The following is a 21395-nucleotide window of genomic DNA, read 5'->3' on the forward strand; positions in this document are numbered from 1 at the left end:
CACAGTGTGAAGCTGTTGTGTCTGTAAACAGCAGGGTTGATCACAGTCTACCTGCTGACAGGAGGCTCTCAGGTCAGAGTGGTCGATCACAGTCTACCTGCTGAGTCTACCTGACGACTCTTAATTAAAGCCTAACGAGGCACCTGTCACGTCACAGCAACGAGCCGGATGATGACCTCAACTCACCACCGACTGCCTGAACTCTTCAATCTGACATGAGACCCTTTAGACTTTTGGTTCCTTCTGCTCTATTTTGGAGGCAAATACTGTAATTTTACTCGAGTACTATTTGTACGTTTGACTTTCACTATTACCAAAGTAATATTTTAACATTCCTTTACTCAAGTATGAGTTTACGGCCACAGGTACACGCTGCTTTTCTTCGTTGTAGTTTTATATTTTATTTTCAAAGCTTCTCGTGTTTTTTGTTGTAAAATCTAAACTTGAGTAACTTCAGCTGTCAGATAAAAGTCAGCAGAGACGAGACAACAGTAAATGTGTCACCGACGGCTCCAACAAACAAGAAAAAAAGTCATATTTACTTTATTTATTTGATTCTTCAGGTGCTAAGCAACAGACATGATGAGCGGCTGCGTTTCATTTCAGCTTCATTCAGTCCATCGTTTGTGTTTGGTCCTCCGGTCGCTTCTCGTGCTCAGTGTGAAACTAAGCAGACGTGGAACAGTGATTTCCTCTCCGTTCTGAGCTCAGCTTGCTTTGATAACCGCTGCAGACCATCAGATTCATCTCAGGTGAGGCACAGCGACACAGTTGGATGAGTGCGCCCGTGTCTTTGTGCTGTACTCGGTTCGGAGACGTCTTCCTTCTCATTAGGTTTTTTTTTAGACTCCGTTTCTTCCACTGATTGGTCCGTCCCTCCTCCGGTGACTCTCCCCATCAAACTATCTGATATCAAAGCTCCGTGTGTGATATTTGCCTCAATAAGACTGAAGAGGAAAAGAAAAACAGGGAAGAACAAAGAATCTGTTCAACAGATAAATATTAAAAATGATTGTGAGAAGATTAAAACGATCCGACGTCTCAGTGTTTGGTGACGTAATATGTGCTGAAAGTCTCATAATTAATTCAGATTTCAGGTTCAGACGGGACGACATCAACTGAAGGATGTTATAGATGACTACATTACATCTGTTACCATAGTAACCGTGATGGCTGTACAGCAGCTGTTTCCACCAGGATGTGTCACTTTCCCGGTCCTCCTGTCTTCTTCTGGTGCTTCTTTTCCTTCTTCTGTTTCCTCTAAATGTCATTTTTAATATATTAACCCTAAAAGCACAACAGCAGACGACCCAATCAGCCGTCTCGTGGCTTATTTTCACAGTTTTTTCCACCAGGAGCAGTCAGACGAGTTGCGAACAAAACCAACAGATCATCTAAACGGCTCCATTTGGAGGCCGAGCTGACAGCGATTGCACCGGGAAAAAAACTCAGCAGGTGAGTAAGTAGAGTGAGTGTAGAAAAACCACTCGATCCACTTATCAGCATTTAGCAGCGCATCTACAGGAGCTCAGCTGCTTTGTTTCCTCACACTGCTGCTGTCAAAACACTCTGAGTGTTTCTCTTAAATACTTTTATTCACCAGTGGAAAATAAACTGTGTGCGTTTACTCAAGTGCTGTTTATAAAGGAACAGTTCACCCAGAAATCCAGTCATCATCTCCTCCCTCCACGCTGATGGAAACTGAGCTGAGTTATTTACACCCCTGAGCTTTTCCACCCACTTCAGACGGGCTGCGTGCCGACACTTTTAGCTTCGCAGCTACAGTGAAGAACGTCTTTTCAAATCAATTCTGGATCTCTGGGCTTCAGGAGACTCGGACTATGTTCACACTAACAGCCCAAATCCGTTTTTTTTTCCTCTTTAATGAAATAAACTCTCCAGTTCTGACAGAAATGACGCTCTAGCAGCTACGCTAACCTCCGGAGCAGCCGCCATTGTTGTTTACAGTCGCTTCTCTCGCTGGTCATGAACCAGCTGCCAGTAGTTCGTTAAAGGACGCTGTGTGTCGCCCATCGCCCCGTCACATGACCTCACCAGTCCATCTGCCTCGCAGGCACAAAGCTGTGATGTCAGTCTTTAAACTGTAATTTTATTGTTCCTCTTTGTTTTCCCTCCCAGATGAATCTTTCTGATCTGTTGGACTGTTTAAAACCTGCCTGATCGTCTGACGGCTCCTGTTTCTTCTGTTTACATCTCAGAAATTAACTTGGAAGTTATGTCATTACTTCCGATAGAAACGATGGAACAACTACAAAAATGATATAATACTAATAATCTTGAATTGTCCTTTCAGCTTGCATAAAACATGTGGTCACAGTATTACACTCTGGTTCTGGTTCTCTGTTCTGATCCCTGAGGCCCACGGGTTGGAGTGTGTGCGTCTCTGCTGCGGCTTGTGGCTGTTTGTTTTTTATTCACTTCAGTGGTTCAAAACTAGTCTGGGTTTGTTTATAGACCTGCTACACTGCGGTCTGCAGGCAGAATCCCCCACAGAGCTCAAGTCTCTGGGCTTCAGTCCGGCAGCCTTCAGAGGACCTGGTATCTCTGCAGGAGGAGGAGGTGGAGGTGGAGGACTGACGTCAGTAGGTCTTCTTCCAGGAGCGGAGGTACAGCTGGAAGGGGAGGAGGGGGTTTCTGTTCTGTAGACTGGGGTGGAAAACATCAAAATCTGCCCTCCTCACTCTCTGCAGGTAGTCCTCCAACACCACCTGCAGCACACAAGACACCACAGAAGAAGAAGACTTTGGTTTAGTGATCAGTCAGTGACCCGTCTGTCCTGACTGTCTTTTCTCAGTCGACATGTCGCTATTTTTCCACAGATGTAGCGAGGTAGCCAGCTCGCTGTGTGTGATGGCTGACGTGACACTGTAATTTAACAGCCCACTCACCAGAGGAAACAAATAGACCTTTTTCCTTTGCTGCTCAATGAACTTTATTAAAACCTGCCCTGTCAGGTGAAGTACAAACACTCTGTTACTGTACTAAAGTAGATTTATCAGGTTTCTTTGTCATTTTTCAGTTTGTTTTGTTTGAGTACATCTCAGTTGCACATGAAAATAAACATAAAATGACCTTCTGCTGACTACACTAGATAAGAGAATTGTTTTGTTTTTGAAATCAGGGTGAAATGACCCTTTAAATTAACTTTATCTATAAGATCATAAGCTCAGCTCGGCGAGGTTTAAATAAAGGTTGATGTGTTAAAGAGCTCCGGCGGTCGCTCGGTCGCTCGATGGTCGCGCTGTTTCCTGCTGTTTCACATGACGATCATCCAAACCTGCGTTTCTTCTGAATTACATTTTCAGCCCGGTGAGAAAAACACGAGGGACCGTTCAGTGTGTCGGCTTTCTCACGTGGACGAGCACACTGAGCTGGAAGAGCAACACACACACACACACACACACGCTCACATGTGAACACACATTACTCGGCTGCAGCACGAACATCAGAGTGGTTTGTGCAGCAGGACTTCGGCTCTGTGCTGTATTTATAGCAGGTCAGTGCTGCGATACGTTGACGACCACAGCAGGTCGAACATTTACTGTAAATCAAATGTTTCCTTGCAGCAGGAGACAACTTCTTAACACATCTAGTGCAGAAACCAGCCGTACACACAAACATACATGTTCTCTGTCCTTTCAGCAGGAAGACGTCACGAAAGGCGTCGTTCTGTCAGGTGGTCAGGACACGACGGCTTCATGAAAACCATTCTGAAACACGTGAGTTTAGTCAAAGTATTTAGGGGGTTGTTATATTAAATTCTGACCTGCAGACAGTTCCTCGTTAATATTCTGCCAACACACTTTTACACCCCCGTACGTGACCTTACCAACATCTAACAGTGAAAAAGCGATGAGTCTTCACCACGGATACGGTTCAGTGTGGGTTCATCTGACACCTGGGACACAAAGTATATACGAGTGGACGGATCAGCCTCAGGCTAAAGATCAACTGATCACAGTTCGGTGCTGTTGATCTTTGACTTCCTACTTTATTAAACTTTCTCAGCCACAACTCTAAATCCAACAGAGACAGAGACTTCATTTCATTACAGAAATGTATTTAACTCGTGATAAGAAGTGACTGAGACGATGTGTTTTAGTGCAGCAGGAGAATCACCTGAGTGGCAGCCATGTTGTCTCGAGTCACGGCTCTGATGACTTGGAAGTTTAAGACTCGTGACTTAAATTTGAGTTTCAGTTCAGACATTTTGCGTGACACCTTCAGGTGACGTTGATGTGAGGATACTTACGGTCTGGTGGAAGGCCGGAGTGGCTGCTGCTGGGACGGTGTTGCTGAATGATCGCGCCTGAAAGAAAATAACAAACAGAAATCAAACAAACAGGGAAAAAAGTCGATACAAAAATGTAATATTCCAGCACATCAGGATACGACTGACACTATTTTCTTATCAGTTACATCAAAAACAGAAGGAGTGAACTGCGTGTTTTGCATGTAGCTTCATCAGATTCGCTGTCAGACAGACAGACGCGCTGCTGTGCCGGGGAATCTCCCGTTTGTTTGGTAGAGAGATGAGATGAGAGATGAGATAAGAAGTCGTTGTCCAATCATCACACTGCTCCCACACTACATTTCTCCAACACAACATGTTGTGCACAACAACTTTTTTCTTTTCCTTCAGTGTTTTATTTTGTTCTTGTGCATGAAAAAGGTTGTGAAAGTTAAAAAGGTCAGAGTCTCCTCTCTCCCACAGAAAACACTGCTCCTCAAACGTCTCGTCAGTAGTCCCGACTTAAATTCAGTGACTTTGTGACATCGCCGTGTCACACGTATACATACTCTCTGCCTAGCGGCTTGTTTGTGTGCGCTGACCAACCAGAATAATAAAAATAAAACTGCATTGCTTGTTGTTTAACAGTGAAGACAAACTGCGTCTTTATTATTATTCTGACGGAGAGCAGCAGAAAAATTCCACATTGTGAGTTCGACTGTTTCCCTGATGTCCCAGTGCCTCAAAAAACAAGCTGACAATGCTAACAGTGTTAGCAGGGACCATTAGATGCTCTAATTACCGGCATAACTTGCGTATAAAACTCATCTCCTGTTCTTTTTAAGTTAATTAGCGAAGCCGTTTTCCTAATTGACTCGCAGTCAAGAGAGGACGACATAAAAGACAGTCAACAGTAAACAGAGGAAAACGTGTGGGAGGGAGTAAATCCTCCTCGTCCTCCTCGCTGTTTACCCTCAGTGTGATCACACATGCTCTGACAGTGAGGAGCGGTCCTAATTGGTATAAACAAGGTACCAATATAATATAAATGCTGATGAATGTTCGGGCAGCAGCTTAATGAAAAAAGCCTCTTAAAATACAAAAAAAAAAAAAATCAAAGAGGCCTGTAGGTGGCGGCTAATAAATCTCCAAACCAATTAGTTTCAACCTCATCACAGCTTCATTAGTAAGTCTGCACTAAAACTGAAGAGTAAAAGCTGATTTCCAGGACATTTTGAACACAGGCTGTACTGCGGGTGAACACATTTGCGAGCTGAAAAACTCTTTTATAAAAAAAAATAAATGGCACGACGTTTAGTTCTGCTGTTTCAACACTCGTTAAGTGGCTTCAGAGGCGTTCAAGTGCCAACGTGAGTTTTACGTCACCTCATCTCCTTCATTTCAGCCGACAGACAAAAACATATTACAGTTATTACATAACAACTCACCCACCGTCTCCCAGTTCATGTCACTGGTTTTTCTTGAGATTGTTCATATTAAAACCTTTATTAAATTCATTGGTCCTTGTCACATCCTGCAGCTGGACTCTAAATACTTTTTTAGTAATGTTTGTTTTTATGTTCCCGAAGTTTGGCCCTCTGAGTAAAAACGAGTAGTGTAGTCTCAGCCTCACCGATCGCCTGTTTTTCACTGGACCGGGTTGAAATTTGTCCTGAACATCCAAGAAACTCCTGAGGATCCATAAATAACTGTTTTTTTCCCAGTTTGGTGTGGAAGGATAACGACAGAGGTGATCAGCAACATCAGCGCTGATGTTCTTGAGTCTGACCGGGAGAAAAATCCCTGCAGCTGGTTCAACATCTGATGTAAATGTGGAGGCTGTCATGTTCAGATATTTCATGTAAGCGCGGTACGTACGTGTTGTAGATGAACGTGAGACTGACTGGCGATGTCGTACACGACATCCCGGACGTTCTGCTCCCGGCTGCCGCGGATGAAATCCTCCTGAGAAGCTCCGTGCTGCAGAGACACACAAACAAAAACACTTGAGTCACTTTAACAACAACTCGTATCTCTCCAGTTCAGCTGGATCCATTTTAATCGCCACTTCACACGAGAGCTGCAGCTTCTCTTTAAGAGAAACTGCTCCGGGTCGCCTTCTGCAACACCAGCGGTGGAGTGTGACATCGTGCTGCAGGGTTCACCACCCCTGCACTGACATACAGTCCAATCAGCCCCAACTGCACCACACTGCAGGGGTAAACATCCAGCTCTCAACTCTGATCCTCTTTAACATAATCAAAATCAGATCCAGAATTTAATTCAGTGCAAGATCAATGTGGACGAGACTGAGAACACCTCATTCCACTGATGTTTACTACTTATGATATCTGATACTTGTCACATTTGTTCAGAGCTGCAACGACCAATCGATTAGTTGTCAACTACTGAATTAATCGGCAAATATTTTAGTAATCTGTTAATCTGTTTGAGTATTTTTATCTTAACTTAAAACTCGTCAAAATTCTCTGATTCAGCTTCTAAAATATGAGTATTTTCTGGTTTCTTTCCTCCTCTGTGATGGTAAACTGAATATTTTTGGGTCGTGCGTGAAGGACGTCCCGTTGGTAAACACTGATCGACATTGTCTCACATTTTATGGACCAAACAACTAATCAATTAATCGAGAAAATAATCGACAGGGTCACAAGGGTGCTCGTTAAAAAATGCTTCCTAAAACCAAAGGCATTGTTTGAAAATACCTCCTAAAAGCTTTATTTCTCAGCCTCTGGAGCAGATAAAAACTTGAAATAAAAACCAGTTTTGGAGCTTAAGACTTTGGCTTTAATGATTCACAATGTCTTCAGTCACGTCTTGATATTTTAGACAACATCATCGAAAACACACTCACGTTGCATCAGGTCTGAGTTTGTCTCACAGGAACACTGATGAGAGACGGAGTAAAGCATCTTTCTGTTGTAACAAGCACCCTCGAGGTCTGACAGTGAATAAAGAAACCCTCTCTGCTCAGTCTCTGTAAAACCTCTTCTTTTGTCCAACCAACAGTCTAAAACTCAAGGACTCTTCATTTGCGGTCGATAATTACAAAGAAAAGCAGAAAATCTTCACGGTTCGGATCTATGAAGCCGGAAACCAGCAGATTTTTGCTTGAAAATGATTAATCGATTATTGAAGTAGCTGGCAACTCATTTTCTTTAACGTGACCTACGTATATTATATATATATATATATATATATATATATATATATATATATATATATATATATATATATATATATATATATTTATATATTTATATATTTATATATTATTCCCTGTGCACTTCAGACCTGACCTCATCTTCAGACCTGACCTCATCCCTTCCTTTAATATGGGACCAAAATAACCGGGCCAATTTCTGCTCCGAGAACAATTTCTCTCCCTTCCTGTTCGACCTGCAGATATTGCCTGAGGGTTGACGAAGGCTGCGGCTTGGACACGATGGAAAAAATGAGGCAGGTAATAACGGAAGGAAAGGCTGAAGAAGAGAAATGTATTTTTTACGAGAGGAGAAGGGAAACATGTCATTCTGATGCCGGACCATTCAACGCGTCAACAAAACTATTATGTGTCTGCTTACCTACAGACACTGCTCTACCTCAGACCCACCTCACTCTGAAAGGCCTGGTGCATAAATATGATCATAAATACTGAATACCCCTGATAAAAGACAAATACGATGAACCAAAACAAAAAAAAGTTCAACACTTATTATGATAATTAGTTTTCTTAATAAAGTTAAAGGGGCACCACGCAGCTTTGGAGAAGAAATACAGAATTCAATATATCAAATCAGTTTGTGATCTCGGGGCTTCTGCAGACTTGTATTACATCAGACGAGCTGTATGGAGACAGTTTTTAGGTTGTTTTTCTCTGTTTTAAATCAAGTCTCCAGCTGCTTCAGGTGTTCAGCAGAACGCTGCAACTCTGTTTTACTGTGAAGCTCCAGAAATGTTTTGTGGACGACGAGACTTCACCTGACTTTATATCATCAGGAGGAGATGATGGCTGAGTTTGTATTTTTGGGTGAACTGTTCCTTTAAATCTAAAAGAGCAGCCTCGTCTATGATCCGACAACAATCCATCTACGTTTCTATCCAACCCGTCAACCAGTCGACTCTTACAAACACAACGATGGACATGACGGCAATTACAGGAGCACTCTGTAGTTTGGGGAGTAAATGTTAATGAGCAGGGAAAGATAGATCGTCATTGGCTGATTTTTTTTTTTTCTTGCCTAAACAAACTAAAAACAAAAGGAACAGACCTTAAAGGATAACACAGTTTATATGTGGCGGACCCTGCCACCTTTCTAGCTTCAAACAGTGTTCCTGGGACCTTATTTTCCTCTGAGAACAGCTTGTTTATTCACTGATGGAAATAAGTTTGAGTTTGAATTTCTCAAAACTTCATAGTAGCAGGAAGTGATGCATCCATAAATAAGAAATAGGAAAAACACTTAAACTTACAGTGAAAGCTAATCCAGGAATAAAAATAATATCAGAGCTAAAAAATGAGGAATGGTTTGATTTGTTGGATTGTTGGATTGTTTTAAGTGAGAGAGGCTCTTCAGGTTTCTTTCTCCTCCTCAGCTCGTTTGTTTCCACTGTGATTCTCCGTCATTCGAGATCAGCTGAGTATCACAGAGAAGATTATTCCATGTGTTGTTTGTCTGCTGGCTGCTGCGTAGCTGACTGTTCAGAGGAAACTTTGAAGTCACTCGTGAGCTGAGCGGTTCGTCTGTGAGTGCAGCGTGTTTCAGTGTGTCACCGGCGCCCTCTTCAGGCAGCAGAGTGAGGGTGATGTGAGGTGAGCGCACTCGCTCATGACGCCTCGGGTCAGAAGAGTCATCCTCCAGCTGAAGATTTTAAGAGCAGAGCCTGTGTGCTTCAGGCAGCAGCTCTAACATAAATATAAGTGCACAGTATATATACACCCCCTCCACCTCCTCCACCCTGGGATCCTCCAGCAGCAGTTTGTTGTTCTCTGTGTGGGACAGATGGCCCGGACAAAGGTTGCAAATCGTTTGCATCATCGTTTGTTTATCTGCAGCGTGTATGTATCTCAGGCAGGCTTTTTTTCGCCATATGGTGGTTGTGTAACGATCCCCGTCTGTATAGGACGGATGACGATTTCATCGCCGCTCCGACCAGGATATCGTGTGACATTATGTCAGAGAAGAGCCATGAGTCAGCAAAATGTGTGGAGGCATGTGTCGGTCCTCTTATGTCATCTTTGGGAACAAAGATTTAGACTTTAAACCAGCCGAGTTGAGTCAGAACCAGAGCTGAAGGTTTGAGTTTGGTTTCACTACAGAGAGCTGCATGTAATCTGACGAATGCATGAAATAAAAAAAAGGTGATATCTCTGGTGTCTGATCATCTGTTTTCATACTGTCCCTAATTAGTCCAACAGTGCCTACATTACCCACAATGCATCTTATTCACCGAGTGACATCAGATTACATGCAGCTTCCTCTGGAGCCACAAAAAGGCTTTATATTACCATTTTCACACATGTTTTAGTGCTGCCCAAGACCTGCAAACACACTTTTTCAGGGGTTGGTCAACTAAATTAAATCACATGCACTTTGAATTTTCAAACTATTACACTGTTTGACTGTCAGACTGCGCTGCAGGTAGGGAGACGACATACTCTCGAAAGTTTTAGTTCAATACTCCGGCTCGCATTGTGCCGGGATTATTTCAAAAGCAGGGCTGCATTGTTTTATTTTTAGAAATGACCACAGTGACCAAAAAAACTAAATATTACATGTTGAAGTAGCAGTCCTCGAAAGTTTTACATGACGCTAACGTGAGCAGGAACAAGTTCAAATAGATTCAAAGATGACATGAAAACTGTGAGCTTAGCAGGTTTTTGTGTCTCTTCCAGTTTCTCAAAACGTTTCGTCTTTGCTTACTTGAGCTACTGTTTGCGTCATTAAAGCGTCATCGCATCAGCAGAAAAGTTACATTATCATTCATCCCAATTAAGAACACAGTTTATCCGAGCAAATTTCTGTATTTACCCATGATGCATCAAGTAGTTTGGCTTATTTTCTTGAAAGAAAAAAGGTTAAAGCGTGTTTATATCTCTGTTTAAGTATCGGTACCAAGGCTCAGGTGTTATACTGGCAGACGCTGAACTTTTTGAAAATGACGGTTGAACCAAGAAACGGCGCTTTCACCTCAGTTTAAAGAAAGAATCCTCTCCACGCCTTTACTTTATTTTACAGACTAAACAAGACTTGATATCAGCGTGAAGCGTCTACTCACCAGCATGCAGATGTCCATGGGTAGGTAGACTTTCCGTCGGCTGCTGTGATAAGGAGTCGCTCGCAGAGACGTCACGATTCCCTGAGCTTTACCGATGTGACTCGCTGCGTGGTCGGCCTGCACGTTTTTCACCCCTGACGAAGAAGAAAATACAGACACTCGGTTTGGGAGGATTTTTCACAAACTTACTCCGAGTTCTCCTGTTGGAGCCTGAAATCAAAATAATAAGACTTTCTCATCCGTTTAAGACTAAATCCTGACTTTTATCCGAACCTACGAATAAATGCTGCAGGACAACCAGAGAGAGGTTCAACAGGTGTTTCGTTAGATGGAATTATCCTTCACGCTTCCTGGTGCCGCCGGCCTCACCTGTCCTTACCTAAACACTCCAGCAGCAGGTATATCAAAGACGACTGTGTGTTCTCTGAATACGCCTCCAGCTCCTGCAGGTTTCTGTAGGCTCGGTCATCCAGATCCTTCTCCTGGTGAAACACACCGATTTCATGACAACTCATTTTCAAAGTAACTACTCATGTTGTTAATAATGAAGAAACGTGTGTCTTACTCTCTCTGTTATGATCCTCAGCAGCCATCTCTTTGTCAGGTGATGTTTCCTCACCGCCTGCAACACATCGAACAGACTGTCACTAATCACACTGATGTCCCTCAGTTTGCTGGGAGGTTTAGATAAAGACTGTGTGGCACATTTTAAAAGGAAAATTCAAACGTAATGCATTTGAAAGAACTGATGCTGCTTCCTGTCGTGTTTGTTAACACAGCAGTAAAATCTTTTTTTTTCAATATACAGTAAGGTTGCAGGTTGATCTTTACCCTCCACAGCTCAGCGCTGACGGGCTGGTTCGGAGGATCGTCTCTGTAGATTTCTTCAATGGCCGCCTTCCAGAACTGCATTCGCATCAAACCAATGGTCTTCTGGGAAACGGAGTCCTTCACCTTGTGGAGAAACACAGGAGACAACTGTTTGACTAGCTGGTTTAGAAAGGACTAGAATAAGAAATTAAACAAAGTATGTACATATATATACTGTGTCTAATTTTCTAATATATATATTTTACTGTTACAGCTTTATCTTAACATTATTATCATTATATTGTTCCAGGAAAAGGAGCAACAGTAGCAGCAGTAACTGTGTTAATAGTAGTAACAGCAGCTATAACATCAGTAGCATCAGTTATATTTCCCCTCAGCCTGACTGTAGGAATACCTGCCTGTGCCAGCTCCACATTAAAGGCTCTCAGAGCCAAAGAGGAGCGCCGCGCCTCCTTTGGGAGGAGGAGGGAGGACAAGAAGCCGTCATAGTCTCTGGACCTGAGGAGGAGGAAGACAACATGGAGGACAGACTGAGGAGATGCAGCTGGTGTAACTCTTAATTCTCTGAAACATCATTATTACATCATAATTTCGCTTCTTCTGCACAATATCTTTGACAGTATTTTCCAAGTCAGTTTTAATTTTGCATGAGCGTTCTAGTTTAGTGCCACAAATGAAAGTTGGCTCATGCGATATTAAAGTTTTTTATTTCTTCTCCAAAAACAAGAGATTAAAAACACTGAAATGCAGTTTGTTCACATTATAAACGTGCCCACATTAACCTCAACAGCTTTTAGCCAAAGCTTCAAAATAGAAATTTGTTCGAGAGTTACATCATCATCATTTTTGCAGAACAGCTGTTTTCATTTTGACTGACACATTTCTCAGTTACATCTCCTACGTAGCTTTACAGACACAACAATGATAAAAAAATAACACAATATTTACAAATATCCTACAACAATGCAAGATTAAAAGGTGATAGGTAGAATTAGTAGAATAGAATTGAATATAAATCTAAAATGTGCAGAATAAGAGCATTCAGCTTTAGCTCTGACTGAGCAGAAGGGGCAGGAGACCAACTTAACAAAAAACTAAGAAAAAAAGTTACAATTATATTTAAGTACACATTTCTCGGTCAACCTGATTACACCGAATTGAACATTGAACACAACATATTTACACGGGATATTGAGTTTTTAAAGACACACCGTGAGTGTTACGAAATATTACGTTTTCCATGTTTAAACCGGAAATTTGAATGGAGTCTGGTGGGGAGTTGCCTCAAAACAAAAATTGGGAATTAAAAACGTGGAGGTTGTCCTTGTACACGACTGCTACATCTCCTGCAGCTCGGGGCGACGTGTCTGAGCGAACATTATAACTGCTGTGTGTGTGTAGCTCAACCCAACTTTAGCTAGCTTGTGCTGTTAGCAGTGATCCAGTCAGACCCACCTGACCAGCTCCAGGCAGTACTTCTCATTGATTTGTGAGTCTGTCGTCGCGCTGCTCGCCGCCCTGTGGACACAAACACTGCCGGGTGACACCTGCCTGTGCAGAGCGCGATACAGCGACGTTTTACTCCCTAATAATCCATGTTTAGCACTGATGCTAGATGCCATGTTCCCCTTCAACTTTCACCCTTACCTTGTGTCACGTTAAAAACATTCCCCCCTGCCGGCCGACACCAGCCGGCGGGTGACACACATCACGTTCCGCCCTGTTTCATTTAAAGGAGCTTATTTTTAATATCTGCCGATAAGTTGTTAATCAACAATTGACATAAACCAAAAAATATATAAAACTATTTTTTTTTAAAGTAGACGTGTTCGATAACACGTCGAAGTTACACAAAAATGTTAGCGTTGACAATACCGGAAATTGTACGACACTGCCGCCAAAATAAGAGTCGGAAATATTCCACTGGGATCTTTCACACGGATCTTTATTAATGTAAGAAATAAAATAAGAAACGGCACATGTTATATTATTTTGGTTTCTTTTAGGACATGCTGCCAATTAATCACAGTTTGTCGCCATTTTATTTTTTATTTCCGGAGACACCCAGCGGCGTCTCTTCCTCAGTGTCCCCCGGTGTCGGCAGCAGGAGGTCGGTCAGCTTCCTCCCGGAACCTCCGCTGCGCTGGAGGCCGACTGAGTGAATAAATGATGTTTCTTTGTGCAGACTTACTGCTGATATTAGTGAAAATTACTATAAAAAAATAATACTAAACTGATTTCATGCAGCACACTTATTTTGATTGCTAATGTGTTATGTATTTATTTTTTATATCAATATTTATTATGAAAATTCAGCAGTTGGTTTCAATAGCTTCCATGTCATGTGACCCAGTGACTCCAAACCAATCGTGTTACTAAATGGGACAAATAAGACACACCTCTTTTTTTTAATTACATTTTATTTTATATGTATATTTTTATCACAATTCAGCAGTTCTGACCAATAGCAACCTGGTTTCTCAAGGGAGCTGGTATTTAATGATATTCTGCTAAAAATATACAGAAGTACAGACATGGACTCTAGTTCAGTGACTTCCTGTACAGGTACAGGGTCCCCTGAAGCCAGTGCTCGCTCTGCTTGTCATCATGATCATTATAAATGTCGTGCATGTATTCTTTGATCACTTCGGTGGACACATGAGTCCACAGTCCCTCCTCCACCATCAGCTGCAGCTCTCTCTGCAGAGACGCCCTGTATTTGTCTCCTTTCTCTGACTTTCGGTCCACGGCCGTCATGCAGGCGTAGCCTCCTGCAGGAGAACATCAATTATTCCACAGTTATTAAAGAGGAACAAGTTTAAAGGGTCACTCCACTCATTTTCCACATTAAAGTGTGCTTAGGTGTTGCATACAAAGTAGTATAAAGTCTTTTGTGGCTCCAGAAGAAGCTGCCTGTAATCTGATAAACTGCCTCCAGTGATGCTGCTCGACATCACTCGAGCATTCTTCTTCTTTCTACAGTGTAATAATGAACATAACCTCCGTGTGATGTGAAATAAGGCCCTTTGTCTGCAATGTGTTAACATTAAGCCTAACCCTAACTGGAAACCCCCGACTGTTTTCATAGTTTATTAAATTTGAAGTAATTACGTAAGTAGTTAGTAAGTAATTTATTCATTTATATATTTGCCTGTTGTGTTCTGATATAAATCATCATAATCACCATTTCATTGGAAATATGTGACCAGTGTTGTTACCTGGTTTGATGGCGTCGCAGAGCTCCCTGATAACACTGACCGGAACATAATCTTCATGCAAAGAACCGGTGATTATCACCACATCGAACGCACCTGAAACCAGGAGGAGGAGGAGGAGGAGGAGGAGGAAGAAGAGGAGGAGGAGGAAGAAGAGGAGGAGGCGGAAGAGGAAGAAGAAGAGGAGGAGGAGGAGGAAGAGGAGGAGGAGGAGGAAGAAGAGGAGGAGGAGGAGGAAGAAGAGGAAGAGGAGGAGGAAGAGGAGGAAGAAGAAGAGGAGGAGGAGGGAGAGGAAGAGGAGGAGGAAGAGGAAGAGGAGGAAGAAGAAGAGGAGGAGGAGGAGGAGGAGGAAGAGGAGGAGGAAGAGGAAGACACTCATTTCCATCATGTTTCACTAAAAGAAAAATACATGAGATCAAACAGTAGTTTAATTCATATCAAACTTAACCAAAACAAACATCGCCACTAAATACCAGATTACAACGAAACAAAAGTAAAACACTGAAGTCTCAGATAAACTTTTATACGTAATAACTTTAGGTTAAAAATGAGCCCTGAATGTTTTTGTAAACTTGATATTTAGAGTCAGAGACTTCCTGTCACATGACCAAAGTGTGCTGAACGAACCGTGAGCAGCTCCTGTCTGCGGTGTACCCATGGATGTAATAGATTACTTTGAGGACTCTCAGGACAGTTCTGCGGCTTTTTCTCTCTGATTTCTAAGTGGATTTACTGTATGAGATAATGATGTCATCAGGAAGTGACGTCACGCTGAATCACATCAACGTGAGCTTCTGTAACAGTCCTCTCCTCCCTCCACCTTCTACAAACTGAGCAATGGGAGGAGTGTGTGTGTGTGTGTGTGTGTGTGTGTGTGTGTGTGTGTGTGTGTGTGTGTGTGTGTGTGTGTGTGTGCACCAGTCTCTGCAGGCAGTCGTTGTGTTCCCAGTAAGGCCAGTCTGAGGTCCTGATAGAGGCCGGTCTTGGCAGCTTCGTCCAGCATGCCTTGACTGCAGTCCACGCCCACAAAGTGCCTGAAGCCCAGTTCAACCATCTGAACACAAGAGGGAGACAAACAGCACCAACAGTGAGTGTCAGAGAGGGAGTGGGTGGAGCAGCTCGGGTCATGAAGCCGGGATCAGGGAGGGCTGCAGGGCTACAAACTCAGATACATGTACTTTCTCCTGTTTGAGGCTGGAAGGGTGGCAGGGTCCGCCACATATGAACAAAGTAAAACAGTATTTTTTTTTCAATTGTGTTGTCCTTTAAGCTCAGTTTGTTTTCATCGGCCATTGAAGATCTTTCTCTTCTCACTCACATTTCTCCAACAAAACTACAGAATGCTCCTTTAAGACAATTATTTCTTCCATACAAAGTTTTCTGATGTTTTATGTTTAAATATGCAAATGCATAAATGTCCAGAACAGAAATCTGAAGTCAAATAAACACATAAAAGTGTATTTTGTCTGTTTTCATTCCACTTAGTCTGAATGACGACATATAAATGCTGTTGTCACCTGTTGTGTGTCTGTTTTTTCTCACCGTTTTAGCGACCAGTCCAGAACCACAGGCGACGTCCAGAACCTGAGCCTCCTCACGCTTCCCGCAGAACTTGGAGTTTAGGAAATCTACGGCCAGACTTACTGGTCCGTAGTTTAACTTCTTTATATCCTGTTAATGGTACATGTGTTAGTTCTCAAAATTAACCAGTTACTTATTTCACACACATAACAAAACATTACAAAAGTCATAATGTGTCATACGATAGATAGATATATATACAAAGTATATTTTGAAAGTCAAACCGGACGTACTGTATGTCATGTATCGTTGCAACTTTGACCATGGAGCCTTTATTTTGAAAGCCTAACTGGATGTTGCAGATAGCATATTCTTGCTAATTTACTCGAGGAGCCCTTCACCTCTGACCTGACACTACAGGTGACAGACAGTGTTCGACACTCTGAACCCAACTGTTCTGTGGTGTTTCTTTCAAGTCTCTCTCAGATGTGGAGGTCGAGGAGTTTCTGTCACTGACCTGTTCGTACGTCGGAGCCCAGCGGGTGAAGTGCTCTGCGACCTGCTGGGGATTGGAGCCTCTGCAGGACTTCATGAGGCTCTTTACTTCCTCCACAGTTCTGCTGCAGTCAGCCATGATGAGGAGACGACTTCAAACGTGCTGCAGGAAGAAACTTAACAACCTGTTCTCAACACAACAGATACTGTTCTTCTTCACTGACCAAACATGTGAAACATTACAGTGAAACCTGATCTCAGTCATCATGTTACATGAGTTGAAACCATGACACGACAACCTGCAGTCACACAACACATGTAAAGATGTCACCTTGGACAAAAGAGATTTTAACTCATCAAAACAAATGTTTTTGACACAGAGGTGTCCACACACTCCTTGCTCCAGTAGAAGTTCAGATACTTGTGTAAAAAAAGACTCTGGTACTAAAAGTAGAAGTGCTGACGATTGATGATGATTGATGATTTGTGCAATGATGCCAAATAAAAATAATCCATAATCCATAAAGCCTGTTTGGAAAATGTAACTTCTACTCAAGCACAGTAATTACTGGAAGTGCTTTGTAACTTCCACCTCTGCACATTAATCAGTCGAGAGAATAGTTGTTCATTACGGCCTGATTGTGATGAAAGTATGAAAGCAGTTTGAACTCACCTGTGTGGATGTTTCAGGTAGAGAGGCAGATGTGAGTGTGGGAGCGGTGGTGACAGAGGCAGCTTTATCAGAGCTCAGCTGGAGGTGCTGATTGGTGCAATGTGCAGTATTGTTGTCATAAAACTGATGAAACGCTAATAATACATGACTGGTTCAACCTGCTCAGACAAGTAATGTTGGCTGGTAATGGAGTGTCAGTGCTTTACAAAGTCCAAAGCCTCGCAGCAAAACAAACACAAACATGTACAGATAAGACGATGTGTCATTTTTAAGAGGCTTTTTTACTTTTGAAATTGGTTGTTATTTATAAGTTATGGAAATTGAATCAGTCTTTACAAACTGTTCACCCACATTTGGTGAAATTGACATAACAATCAGGATTTCAAATTGGACTCTGAACTGAACTCCAGCTGTTCTTTTGTTCCCTCTCTTCTCCCTTCTCCACCTCTCTCCCCACGGGGCTGCCTGCCCTCAAGATCTCTTCTTCTGGATTCTTCTGGGCCCAACAGCTGCCGAGAGCTGCCAGCTGTATTTGCAGCAGGCCCAAATAACTTCTGCTCACAGCAGCGACACAAGGTCCGGCTAGTATTCCGGCTTAGTTAGCGCCAGCAGCTGCAACGCAAAGCTTGCCAGCTAACTACACAATCCAAGGAACGCCAAGCAAGTTAGCACCAAGCTGCTATCCTTGCAAAGGAAAGGAGCGACCAGTTTCCCCCACTTGCTGTCTTTCATCAGACCTTGCACAGTAAGAACAGCATTGTTCAACATTGACATTAAAACGTTCTCCTGCTTGGCTCATCAGAACTGAGCCTGGATAGCACACAGCATAGCATAGCACGTCTAAGCACAGGACTTTTAACTCTGGTTGATGCAATGCACATGTGTTTGTTCACTGTTTTAGTGTTATTGTGATCTCAGTTCATGGTTTTTGGTAGTTCGCTTTGCTACACGGCTTATTTGACGTTAGTGGAATTATGCTTCACGCAGACTCAGGGTCTTTGCATGCAGCTAACCATCATCCATATAACGCGGCATCACATCACACGCACACACACTCCTTCAGCCTGGAGCATAAGACATCCTGCATAGTCCCGGTGACGCCCCGGTGCTCCAAACGACTTCAGACCGGTGGCTCTAACGTCACGTCATGAAAACCTTTGAGAGGCTGGTCCTGCAGCATCTCAGGCCCCTGGTGCGAGACTGCCTGGAACCACTGCAGTTTGAGTACCAGACATCGGCATGGAGGATGCCATCATCTACCTGCTTCACAGAGCTTACATGAACCTGGAGAGGCCACAAAGCACGGTGAGGATCACGTTCTTTGACTTCTCTAGTGCTTTCAACACGGTCCAGCCAGTCCGACTGGCTGAGAAGCTCTCAGTGATGCAGGTTGATCAGGACCTGGCGGCATGGATTGCAGACTACCTCACGGACAGGCCGCAGCATGTCAGGCTGCAACGCTGCCTGTCAGATGTGGTGACAATCAACACTGGCACACCCCAGGGAACTGTTCTTTCACTGTTTTAGTTCACCCTCTACACCTCTGACTTCTGCTACGACTCCCGGACATGCCACCTGCAGAAGTTCTCTGACGACTCCTCCATTGTTGGATATATCACAGACAACAAGAAGGAGGAATACAGGGAACTAATTGAAACTTTGTAGGATGATGTGGCAGGAACCACCTTCAGCTCAACATCGGGAAAACCAAGGAGCTGGTGGTGGACTTCCGGCACAGGAAGAGCCCCCCAACACCTGTTTCCATAAACCGGGAGGGGGTGGAGATGGTGGACACCTACAGGTTCCTCGGGGTGCATCTGAACAATAAACTGGACTGGTCAGACAACACTGAGGCCCTCTACAGGAAGGGGCAGAGCAGGCTGTTCTTTCTGAGGAGGCTCAGGTCTTTCAATGTAGCACTAGGCTGCTACGAATGTTCGACCAGTCTGTGGTAGCCAGTGTCATATTCTTTGCAGCAGTGTGCTGGGGAGGTGGCATCGGGAGCGGTGGTGCCATCAAGCTGAACACACTGGTGAGGAAAGCCAGCTCTGTGGTGGGGATGCAACTGGACAGCGTGGAGGCGGTGACAGAGAGGAGGATGAGAGGAAAGCTGCGAGCTACAATGGACAATCCCTCTCACCCTCTCCAGGCCGAGCTGAGGCAACTCAGGAGCACGTTCAGCCACAGACTCATCCAACCACGAGCCTCAAAGCGCTTGGGGGGCTCGTTCACAGCATCAGCGATCAGACTACACAACACCACCACCACAGCTCCCAACACCTCCTTTCTCCACTGATTAAGGACTCTACCGTACACTTCACTGTCACGAAGACTGACTGTTTTTTGTTCTGTTGTTATTTAATATCTCAGGAACCCTGCACATCGCACAGGCACATTTATTATATATTGCACGTCATGTACACACAAGGACAGTTACTGTATATAGTATGTTTATCTTTATTTTTCCAATAGTTTTAGTATATTTTTTATTCAAATTGTTTTGCTTTTTATTATTGTCTCGACTTTTTGAGCCTTACTCTTGTGCTGCTACTCATTTCCCTCTGTACTCCTGTGTTACGTGTGAGTTTCTCCCAAAGAGGATCAATAAAGGAACATCTTATCTTATGTTATCTTATCCACATGTGATATCAGTGTTTCTTTGTTCTTCCGGACAAACACACACACACACACACACAAACACACACACACACACACACACACACACACACACACACACACACACACAAACACACAAACACGCTCACACACATTACTCCGCTGCAGCACGAACATCAGCAGCAGGACTTCAGCTCTGTGCTGTATTTATAGCAGGTCAGTCACGTCCACAGCAGGTTGAACATTTACTGTAAATCAAATGTTTCCTTGCAGCAGGAGACAACTTCTAAACACATCTAGTGCAGAAACCAGCTGAACACACAAACATACATGTTCACAGCAGAATGCCCTGATGTTTCCACTATTTCTGTAGAGTCTCTCTCTGACAGGTGAGTGTAACTTGATGCTGAGAGCATCAGACCACTGTTATTCATGTAATATTTGACTTTGATAGATACATTTCATATATGCATGTGTCCTTTCATATCAAGTTGGTTTGCTTTATGTGCATCAGTGTGCTCCTTAGCAGGGATACTGTAGTGTAATATAACCATATAACCATAAATAAGTAGTTAGTGGTTAATGACAACTGGTAATAAATACTGAGATATTAAAGAATCTAATCAAAATGTGAATGAATCATAAATGAATGGTTAACGAATTTATTGCTCTGCACTAGTGGATTGAACATGCACCTGTTGATTGAATTAATGATTAAACTACTGAACTGTGTTAACTTGGAGTGAAATATAACCACAAATGAAAGAGTGAAATCATGTAATTAAATATACCACACTTTTATTATTGTTGTTAAAAGAGATGCAGTCAGTAGGGCAGTGGAACAAATCATGGAGGAGAGAAAACAGTTGCAAGCACAGAGAAGCCGAGGCCAAACGTGAAGATAAGGCACCGCAGCTGCCAGCTCGGACTTTCCCAGCAGGCATCAGAGATCTGAGGGCGCCGCCATGGCAAAGTTCTGCCGAGCTGGGAAGATCAGAGAAATGCCGTAAGACGGGCAAATGCAGACATGGGGGGGGAGCAAAATTTGGACATAAACAAAAGAAGGAGCCAGGATTGGACAAACCATGGTGCCCTGCCCCCGAATTAGTGAACATGAGGATGTTTTGTATTGAGAATTTGGATCTTATTGGACGAGCTTTTGTCTGTATGATCTCGTGTTTTAAACATTACTGCACTCAGCGTTGGAAGACTCCTGGAGATTATTTCCTTTTTATTGTTGACTTTTTGAAACTCTGAAAAACCTTTTTGGACAAACAAAGATTAAGAAGTCGATACACGACAATACAATAGGAAAAGGCATCACATCATTTCTTTAGCTGCACCAGGAAAATGCTTCAAGTTCTGGTCCTAGCAGTCACATGTTAGCCTACTGCTTGAGACTATTGCGTATTAGTAAGACATTTTTAAAAAGAAAATAGACTTTGCATATCAGTTCATGATCTGACTGTCAGCTGACCACAGTAGAATGTGGGAA

At 43.0% G+C, this 21395-nt stretch overlaps 2 protein-coding genes across 4 annotated transcripts; both read right to left on the minus strand.

Moving 5' to 3' along the window:
* Positions 1 to 1253: 1253 nt before the first annotated feature.
* Positions 1254 to 13029, minus strand: ndufaf6 (NADH:ubiquinone oxidoreductase complex assembly factor 6). 2 transcript variants are annotated; one of them, XM_073486143.1, is made up of 9 exons: positions 12836 to 13029; positions 11779 to 11878; positions 11381 to 11503; positions 11115 to 11171; positions 10929 to 11031; positions 10550 to 10683; positions 6131 to 6232; positions 4274 to 4330; positions 1254 to 2729 (listed from the first exon to the last, which is right to left on the minus strand). In XM_073486143.1, exons 1-9 carry the CDS (start codon positions 13000 to 13002, stop codon positions 2601 to 2603), a joined length of 972 nt encoding a protein of 323 aa, XP_073342244.1. In that variant the 5' UTR covers positions 13003 to 13029; the 3' UTR covers positions 1254 to 2600. The 2 variants fall into 2 exon arrangements, with proteins under 2 accessions (XP_073342244.1, XP_073342245.1); XM_073486144.1 differs by lacking the exon at positions 12836 to 13029 and having other exon boundaries at positions 2512 to 2729; positions 11775 to 11876.
* A 763-nt stretch (positions 13030 to 13792) lies between these two features.
* On the minus strand, positions 13793 to 17411 carry LOC141012248 (methyltransferase-like protein 27). Of its 2 annotated transcripts, none has more exons than XM_073485683.1 (6): positions 17285 to 17411; positions 16634 to 16774; positions 16138 to 16266; positions 15514 to 15649; positions 14599 to 14691; positions 13793 to 14151 (listed from the first exon to the last, which is right to left on the minus strand). In XM_073485683.1, exons 2-6 carry the CDS (start codon positions 16748 to 16750, stop codon positions 13922 to 13924), a joined length of 705 nt encoding a protein of 234 aa, XP_073341784.1. In that variant the 5' UTR covers positions 16751 to 16774; positions 17285 to 17411; the 3' UTR covers positions 13793 to 13921. The 2 variants fall into 2 exon arrangements, with proteins under 2 accessions (XP_073341784.1, XP_073341783.1); XM_073485682.1 differs by having other exon boundaries at positions 16634 to 16796.
* Between the last annotated feature and the right edge of the window lie 3984 nt (positions 17412 to 21395).

The sequence above is a fragment of the Pagrus major genome, chromosome 17 (assembly GCF_040436345.1).
Source record: "Pagrus major chromosome 17, Pma_NU_1.0".
Taxonomy (NCBI): Eukaryota; Metazoa; Chordata; class Actinopteri; order Spariformes; family Sparidae; genus Pagrus; species Pagrus major.

What these genes read in the sequence shown, in the direction of transcription:
- LOC141012248 (XM_073485683.1), bottom strand. Translation starts at nt 16,750, where the DNA reads ATGGCTGACTGCAGCAGAACTGTGGAGGAAGTAAAGAGCCTCATGAAG. An exon ending in GGGCTCCGACGTACGAACAG is followed by an intron (nt 16,267 to 16,633) that starts GTCAGTGACAGA and finishes TACCATTAACAG; the next exon opens with GATATAAAGAAGTTAAACTA. An exon ending in CTGGACTGGTCGCTAAAACG is followed by an intron (nt 15,650 to 16,137) that starts GTGAGAAAAAAC and finishes TCTTGTGTTCAG; the next exon opens with ATGGTTGAACTGGGCTTCAG.
- ndufaf6 (XM_073486143.1), bottom strand. Translation starts at nt 13,002, where the DNA reads ATGGCATCTAGCATCAGTGCTAAACATGGATTATTAGGGAGTAAAACG. An exon ending in TTAATGTGGAGCTGGCACAG is followed by an intron (nt 11,504 to 11,778) that starts GCAGGTATTCCT and finishes TTTCTCCACAAG; the next exon opens with GTGAAGGACTCCGTTTCCCA. An exon ending in TGAGGATCATAACAGAGAGA is followed by an intron (nt 11,032 to 11,114) that starts GTAAGACACACG and finishes GTGTTTCACCAG; the next exon opens with GAGAAGGATCTGGATGACCG.